The sequence below is a fragment of the Sinocyclocheilus anshuiensis genome, unplaced genomic scaffold (assembly GCF_001515605.1).
Source record: "Sinocyclocheilus anshuiensis isolate Anshui unplaced genomic scaffold, SAMN03320099.WGS_v1.1 scaffold1646, whole genome shotgun sequence".
Lineage (NCBI taxonomy): Eukaryota > Metazoa > Chordata > Actinopteri > Cypriniformes > Cyprinidae > Sinocyclocheilus > Sinocyclocheilus anshuiensis.
The window spans coordinates 85,337-94,348 of NW_015547838.1; the positions used below are offsets into that span (position 1 = coordinate 85,337).

Here is a 9,012-nt window from a genome sequence, read left to right on the forward strand (position 1 = left end):
TCAAGGCGGCTTTTCCACGTTCCAGGAGTTTCTAGATAACCAGCAGTACACCAGAAGAGGAATCTTACGTTACGAGAAGATGTTCGGATCAGGATACGTCAGTACAGGCGGAATCAGCACGACCAAGGTCAGGGATGCAGAATACATAGGGTCGTACATCTTCAGAGGTGCCATGTGATGTAAATTAAAAAAAATAATAATAAAAAAGAAAGAAAGAATATAAGTTAGTAAGAAAGAAAGAAAGAAAATCAAGCAATAATTATAATAATAATAATAATAATAATAATAATAATTATTATTATTATTATTATTATTAAATACAACCTACTTTTTCAAAAGTTGCCCTTCTGTACCTTATTTACCCCTAAAAGATGCATATTAGTACCTTAAACGTATATTAATTCCTAAATGGTACATATTAGTACTTTTTGAAAAGGCACTCCCAAGTGATAGCTTTCTGAGAGTGTATGAATATAAGTTAGGCTATATAATAATATTACAGCTCAGCAGTTCAGTGAACAACATGTTAATTTTGAGTGAAGTATATTTATTTAGATACAATATTACCATTTACTTTGTTTGTTGGCTTTGCTCTGCCAACGAAAATAGTTCCAAACAACGATACAGCAGAACCGTTGCAAAAACGAGCAATATTTGGTCCTGAATCGTTCATTGAATTGTTTTATTATGAATCGTTGAATGAATGATTTAGTCAGTCACTTAATTGTTTCCATTCTGAATGAATAGATGTTTTTATTATGAATAAGTTGAATGAATGATGCAAAAATTCGTTCATAAAAACAGCCACTTGTTTGGTTCCCGGTGAGTATGTATTTTTGAACGAATCTGTTCAAATGATCAATGATTCAATAACTCATTTATAAAGACAGCAGCTTGTTTTGTTTCAAAATAAATCAGCATTTTAGAACGAATCACAGTTAAATGAATGATTCAAGGACTCATTTTTTAAGACAGCCGCTTGTTTTTTCATGAATGAAAACACATTTTTGCTGGAATCTGTTGAATAAATGATTAATTGGCTCCTTTGTAAAGATTGCCACTTATTTCGTTCCTGAATGCATAGGGTTCCCTATCGATACTTCACTCATGCGTCTGCTAAGACGCTGATGATTGAAGCCTTTTTTAATAGTGTAACTGCACAACCATTGGTTTGTGCAGTGAAATAAAAATTAACCAATGGCTTGGCAGCGGAGCTGCACAAGCCTATGGCGATGAAGCCCGCCAGAGCCCGCCAATATGGGTGGGGCCATCTGGCTATATAAGCGGGCATGTCGCCATAGAATTCTCAGATTTCTTCTCCTTCAGCGACGATGACAATCTTCGCTGAGACTACGATACTTGAAACTTTCACCGTAGAAACGCCTCGCAGTGGATGAAGACCCCTTCTGCTCGGCTGAATTTGCCGCTCTCGCAGCCGTCTTCAGCGCACGCAGCAGCACTGGTCTTTTGGATCCCCTGCCACCATCCGGCGATCTCTAAAAGAGCGAATTTAAAAGAGCAAATTACACGGCATTGTTTCAAATGCCGTCCCGTTTCTGTCGCTCGTGCAGGGCTTCCCTGCATGCCTCTGATGGTCACGGCGAGTGCATCTCATGCCTGGGGAAATCCCATGCTGAGGATGCACTCCTTTACGATTTTCCCACGATAGCCCTGATCCCGCAGGTAATCAGGCGAATCAGGGAGCAAGGGCACAGGGTTCTGTTGGTAGTCCCGCTCTGGAGGAACCAACACTGGTTCCCAGAGCTGTCCCAGCTGCTTGTAGCAGCTCCATGGTCCATTCACCTGAGACAAGACCTCCTTTCTCAGGCGAACAGAACGATATGGCACCCCCAGCCCGAGCTGTGGGCTCTGCACCTCTGGCCTCTCGATGGGAGCCTGCGAACCTCCCGGAGAGTGTATTAAATACAATCTCTCAGGCTAGAGCACCGTCCACGAGATGCCTCTACGCCCTTAAATGGTCGGTCTTCTCCGTCTGGTGCACGACCCGCGGCAAAGACCCAGCTTCCTGTGACATATCTTGGATATTGTCCTTCCTGCAAGAGCTGTTTGACAAGGGCCGTTCCCCTTCCACACTCAAGGTCTATGTAGCAGCCATAGCACCCTATCACGCTCCTGTAGCCGGCCAATCGGTGGGCAGGAACAACCTGGTTGTTCGCTTCTTAAAGGGGGTCTAGGAGGCTTAACCCGCCTCGCCCCGCCACAGTCCCTACATGGGATCTGGCGCTCCCCCCCCCTTTGAGCCGCTACAATCCATTGACCTTCGTTCCTTGACCCTAAAAAACGTTCTGCTACTGGCGTTAGCATCGTTAAAGCGGATGGGAGATTTGCAGGCGCTCTCTGTGAGCCCCTCTTGCCTTGAATTCGGGCCCAACAACTCTAAGGTCGTCCTGAAACCAAAGCTCAGGTACATACCTAAGGTGCTCTCCACTACGTTCAGAGCCCAGGTGATAACTCTAACGACACTTCCTCACTCTGAGGATGACCAGGAGTTGAATTTACTCTGCCCCGTCAGGACATTAAGGATCTATATCAAGCGTTCCGCCCCAATCAGGCAGTCGGAACAACTCTTTATATGCTTTGGTGGCCGCACCAAGGGGTTTCCGGTCACTAAGCAGAGACTCGCCAGATGGATAGTTGACTCTATTGAGCTAGCATACTCCTCTTTGGGCCTACACTGCCCCATGGGAGTAAGAGCCCATTCGACTAGAGGTATGGCCTCGTCTTGGGCTTGGTCTAGCGGTGTGTCCATTGCAGAGATCTGTGCGGTGGCTGGCTGGGCCTCGCCGTCCACATTTGCTAGGTTCTATAATCTGGACGTCCCGGCCTTACAGGCCCGGGTCCTTTCTGCATTTCTGGGCTCAGTCTTGCCTTAGGGAAAACCAGTACTTATGCTTTGCCTCCCTACGCTCTTGGCCCTCACCGAGTGCCGAAGCTGTAGGGTTTTTTTTTCTTGGAACGTTTACTTATGGCTGGGCTGACCTCTGCGAGTTTAGCCCTATTGCCTCCTGCGGGGCTTTCCCTGCAAATTACGTGGTCCCTCTGGGCCCCTTGTGGTGCTTAAGGCAAGTATGAGTCATTCCTCTAGCATAGCATGGCAGGATTGTACTGGTTCTCCATAGCGTTTTAGCAGACGCAGTACAAGTGAAGTATCGATAGGGAACTTATTTACTAACATAACCTCGGTTCCCTGAGATACGGGAATGAGTACTGCGTAACTAGCCGTGCTATGCAGCTGCATGACTCAGTCGTCGCTTCAGTCGAAGTAACCTGAGAATCCTATGGTGACATGCCCGCTTATATAGCCAGATGGCCCCGCCCATATTGGCAGGCTCTGGTGGGCTTCATCACCATAGGCTCATGCAGCTCCGCTGCCGAGCCATTGGTTCATTTTTAATTCACTGCACGAACCAATGGCCGTGTAGTTACACTGTGTTACTATAAAAAGGCTTCAGTCATCGGAGAAAAAGGAGTTTTCCCCATCTTAGCAGACGCAGTACTCGTTCCCGTATCTCAGGGAACCGAGGTTATGTTAGTAACCGAAAACGTTTTTGAACCCAATTCATCATTTGAATGACTCATTATTGACTCCCTTGTAATATGGTCACTTGTCGCCACCTATTGGAGAAACTATGTAACTTTCAGAAAGTCACTGAATTAGTATTGCGTCATGATTCAGATTTTACTTTGGATATAAAGTGGCAAACAAAGAAAGTACCAAAACTGTCTAGCAGACTAAAGTGTTTGCAGTAAAATGTCATTGCATATTCCTCATTTTTGGCTCATGGCACCCCTTACCAAAAAGTAGTATACTTCAAGTTTATTTTAGTAAGTATACTTAAGTGGAAAACTACTGCTCTCTGCATTCTCAGTGTTATATCATCATTTTAGTAAATAATTAATGATTCGTTTTCTCTCAGTACCTTTGATATATTGATCTGTAACCTATTAGGAGTTTGTTGATATGGTGAACTTGACCGCTGGACAGAAGGTTCTTGATGTCGGCTGTGGGATTGGAGGTGGAGATTTCTACATGGCCAAGGTGAGGCAAAGATTGACGTATGATGGGTTTATGTGTTGCCACAGAATGTGTTTCACTCTCCTTAAGTCTGCTTTTCTCAGGACCTTTAAATAAGCACACTGTAATTAAACATTATCAAACATAAATTCAGTTGCATCTATTTGTTAGTGTGGTGTACATTCTGACCACTTTCACATGATCATCCAAAGCTGTTGTTTCTGATTACTGTGACACAATTAATTACTAATTTAATGAATTATCTTTTTTAATGACAGACCTTCGGGGTGGAGGTTCTGGGCATGGACCTGTCATCAAACATGGTGGAGATCGCAATGGAGAGAGCCGTCAAGGAGAAACTCCCATTAGTAAGATGAGTTTTTCAGCTAGCAACACCCTGGCAACCACTCATAACACCCTACCAACAACATAAAAATGCGACAAACTACTCAGAACAGCTTCACAACTGCACAGAAACACTGTGGCAATCGCCCATTACACACTTGTAACTCCATAGCAAAGGAAGAACAACAGTGAAACTGCATAGCAACACCTTGGTAACTGCATCGCAGCACTCTGGCAACCACCCAGGTCACCCTAGCAACCTGACTGCACATCACACACTACTCAGAACAGCTTAGCAACTGCATAACAACACCCTGGCAACCACATGCAACACTGCATAGCAAAGGCAAAAATCTACTCAAAACAGCTTTGCAACTGCCTGGCAACCATCTATAACAACTTAGCAACTGCATAGCAACACTCTTTCAACCACCCAGCCCACATTAGCAACCTCATAGCAAATCACACACTACTCAGAACAGCTTACCAACTGTATAGTAACACCCTGACAACCACGCAGATCACTATAGCAACCCCAAAGCAAATCACACACTACTCAGAACAGCATTTCAACTGTATAGCAAGACCCTGGCAACTGCCCACAACACCCTAGAAACCACCTATAACGATCTAGCAACAGCATAGCAACACTCTGGTAAGCACCTATAGCACAATAACAAACACTTATATCAAGCTAGCATCTGCATGGCAACACCCTGACAACCATCCAGAAAACCCTAGCAACTACATAGCAAATTACAACAAACTACAGCTTCACAACTGCATAGCAGTACCCTGGCATCCACCCACAACACCCGAGCAACCACCTACAACAACCTAGCAACCATGTATCAACACCCTGGTAATTGCCCACAGCACCATGGCAACCAACTATATCAGTCTATCATCTGCATAGCAACACCCTGAAAACCACCCAGAAAACCCTAGTATCTACATAGCAAAGTGGAACAAACTAGTAGCTTCACAACTGCATGGCAACACCCTGGCACCCACCTATAACAACATAGCAACTGCATAGCAACACCCTGGTAACCACACACAACACTTTGGTAACCACCTATTACAACTAGGTTGTTACTACGTAGCAACACCCTGGTAACCACCCATAACACCATAGCTGCCACCAATAACAACCTAGCAACTGCATTGCAACCTCCTAGCATCTTGGCACCAAGTTTTTCCACAGGAAATATAAAAATCTCTTTTAAAATGGTAAATAGTATTACATGAAATAAAAAGAGTACATGCATTCTAAATTTGTATCCACCTTATTCTTCAACACAGAAGTAAGCCTATGGGAGAGACTTCCGGTTCATTAGCCGCTGTAGGGAAATAACGAGAATAATAACAATGTGCAGTAAACGGTAAAACTTTTTACACTACAAACCAGTGTGTTCATAATGAAGATGATTGGCTTACATTAAAATAATATAGTAAGACACACCAATTTGCAATATCAAGCAGCAAAACGAGCTGTTTTGTACAGCTAAAAATAGCTGGACGCAGATGACACCGGAAGCCAGACCCATAAAAATTACAAATGTCCGTGCCCACTCTTACGGGAAGAATAAGGTGGATAGCTTTGAGAATGAACAGAGCTGCATTCTGGGAAAGCTTTGAGTGTGCTCTGCACTCCCTGATAGTAGAGTAACTGTCTGACCTTCCTCTGTAGGTGCAGTTTGAGGTGTCGGATGCCACAAAAAGAAAGTTTCCTGACAGCACCTTTGATGTGGTTTACAGCAGAGACACAATTCTGCACATCAGGGACAAACTTGACCTCTTCAGAAAGTTTTATGTGAGTGTTTACACGTAAACACCTGCATGTGTGTATATTTTCATGACTGTCACTTAATATGTCACAGAAGTAGCATACTGTATATTTGTGTGTGTGCATAAGGGTTGTGTGTGTGTGTGTGTGTGTATGTGAGGATATACAAATGATTATCTGGGTGCTGTAGGTGTAAATATACTGTCAGTGGGAAGCAGGTGTTCCAGTGAATATATGTAAGTGATTGTGGTTTTAACAGTTAATATCACTTTGAGCCTTCTTTATTTTTTACTAAGACTCAAATGAGATTACACATTATGTATGGCTTATAAAAACAAGCCTTTGCTTTTGTATTGAACTATTGAGGATCCAATTCAAATAGGCAAATGCAATGACGTACAGTAAGCAAATGCTGACATGGAGAATAATTCTCAGGAAATCAGAGCACAGGTCAAAATGAATGTTTTCTGCCGTCTACTGGACAACGTAGGTATTGTCGTAGAAGTACATGATGAAAGAATGCATTTTGGAGTACACTTTTCTTTTAATGTGTACATGCATGTGTGTTTCAGTCATGGCTGAAGCCGGGTGGGAAACTTCTTATCAGTGACTACTGCTGTGGAGAGAAGCCTTGGTCTCCCGCGTTTCAGGATTACGTTAATCAGCGGGGATATATGCTCTACACACCTCAGAGATATGGACAAGTACAGACCTCATAAAATCATAGTGTACTATTAAAGCTTCTTTGGACTGTTTAGTATTGATCTGTTATGTAATGCTGATATCGGTCACTACAATGCTGCATATGCCAAAAAGCTGGCACAGGAACAAACAGCTTGTTTATGCTCATGCTGAGTGTGTTTGTGTGTGTTTTTCAGTTCCTGAGCGAGGTGGGATTCAGTAATGTTCGCGCTGAAGACAGAACAGAGCAATTTATTCAGGTCATAAAGGTTGAACTGCAGAGAGCCGGGGAGATGAAAGAGGAGTTTATACAGGTAAACACACACTTATGTGCAACGTCTACATTACATTTACAACCACACACTTGCATGCTGTTGGAGGAAATATTTTTCCCTTTTTTCCCCTCCTTTTTATTTAAGCCACATTTGCAGACACTGAAAACATGTTTCACTTTCATTTAGGAATAGTTCACCCAAAAATGCAAATGCACTCACCCTCATGCCATTCAAGATGTAGATGAGTTTGTTCATGGAAACAGATTTAGAGAAATGTAGCATTACATCACTTGCTCACCAATGGATGCTCTGCAGTGAATGGGTGCCGTCAGAATGAGAGTCCAAACAGCTGATAAAAACATCACAATAATCCACAAGTAATATTATGACAAAAGGACACATTTTATCCAGAAGCAACAGTTTAAAGTTAAAAATGTCTTAATGATGGATTTGTTTCTTACATACATGCAGCTTTTAACTTCACAAGATGTTAATTAATGGACTGGAGTGGTGTGGATTACTTGTGGATTACTGTGATGTTTTTATCAGCTGTTTGGACTCTGATTCTGACGGCACCCATTCACTGCAGACGATCCATTGGTGATCAAGTGATGTAATGCTACATTTCTCTAAATCTGTTCCTATGACCAAACAAACTCATCGGCATGTTTGTTAGCCTGACGGTGACTACATTTTCAGAACATTTCATTTTTTGGGTGAACTATTCCTTTAAAGTTTGTATGAATATTGTTGGAAAGGAAACAGCTTCTAAAATGTTGCACACTTATACTGTGAAATCTCTTGTAATCTCTGTCTCCACAGGAGTTCTCTCAGGAAGACTATGATGCCGTTGTAAATGGATGGACAAAAAAACTGCAGCGCTGTGAGACTGGAGACCAACGCTGGGGGCTTTTCTATGCCACCAAAGAATGAGAGAGAACAACAATCCAACTAATGAACAAATTCAAATCAATATATTTCAGATGCTATATAAAACTCACTGTTTTAATTCTGTGAATTGCACAACAGTACAGAAAGATTTGAGTATTTTCAGAGCTGTAAGGCTGACATACTGTTATGCAGCATAAATTAATCAAATTAAACTTTTCTATATTATTTTTGTTTGTTGTTTTGATTTTATATGCCTTTGCTTTTAATGTGTTTGATAAAATCCCATATGAAATGAAAGTCTACAGCTGTTATAATTCTCAGTGAACTTTATGCCTTATTATAAACTACAGATAAACACTAGGGGTGTAACAATTCACTCAACTCACGATGCGATACGATTCATTATACTGATTTAACAATACGATTTTCTCACAAATTTTTTTTAACAAAATTAGATTTAATAATTATAAAAGAAAAGGTGTCCGTTTATTATTTCTCAGACAAAATGCTGCACATTTCTTTGTAAAAATTGAAATATGTCAAAACTAAATTGAAATTTTAAAACAAATCCCAAATCAAATAAATAATAAATAAAATAAATCTCTTCATATAAACAATCTAAAGCTTTGCCTGTGCTCTTTAAATTAGACTGAATAATTTCTAAAAATTGAAGCAAAAACAGAATGTTCATACTTTAGCTTTGTGAAATTATGCTACATGAAACATCTGCACGAAACAAAACCAGCAGACGGGCTGAATGAGACGCAGTTTCACTCTCTGACAGCAGGTGGCACTTATGGAACATAAAAAATTTTTTGATTAAAATTGATTGTTATTTTGTGTTTCTAATGACGATAGGCCTAATTATATTTACAGTACCATTCAAGTGTTTGGGGTCATCACGATTATAAGAAATGAAATACTTTAATTCAAGGATCCATAAATTGATCAAAAAAGACAGTTAAGCGCTTTTTGGCAGTAAATTATATTATTTT

At 41.4% G+C, this 9,012-nt stretch overlaps 1 protein-coding gene across 1 annotated transcript in view; it reads left to right on the top strand.

Moving 5' to 3' along the window:
- The window catches only part of LOC107704645 (phosphoethanolamine N-methyltransferase 3-like), a 12,875-nt gene extending 4,650 nt beyond the window's left edge, over positions 1–8,225 (top strand). The window contains exons 7-13 of the mRNA XM_016507630.1: positions 1–127; positions 3,971–4,060; positions 4,315–4,404; positions 6,075–6,197; positions 6,743–6,874; positions 7,049–7,165; positions 7,949–8,225. The exon at positions 1–127 is cut by the window's left edge and continues 5 nt beyond it. Coding sequence (XP_016363116.1) covers positions 1–127; positions 3,971–4,060; positions 4,315–4,404; positions 6,075–6,197; positions 6,743–6,874; positions 7,049–7,165; positions 7,949–8,059 — 790 coding nt within the window. The 3' untranslated portion in view covers positions 8,060–8,225. The remainder of the gene's footprint in view (positions 128–3,970; positions 4,061–4,314; positions 4,405–6,074; positions 6,198–6,742; positions 6,875–7,048; positions 7,166–7,948) is intronic.
- The last annotated feature ends 787 nt before the right edge of the window (positions 8,226–9,012 follow it).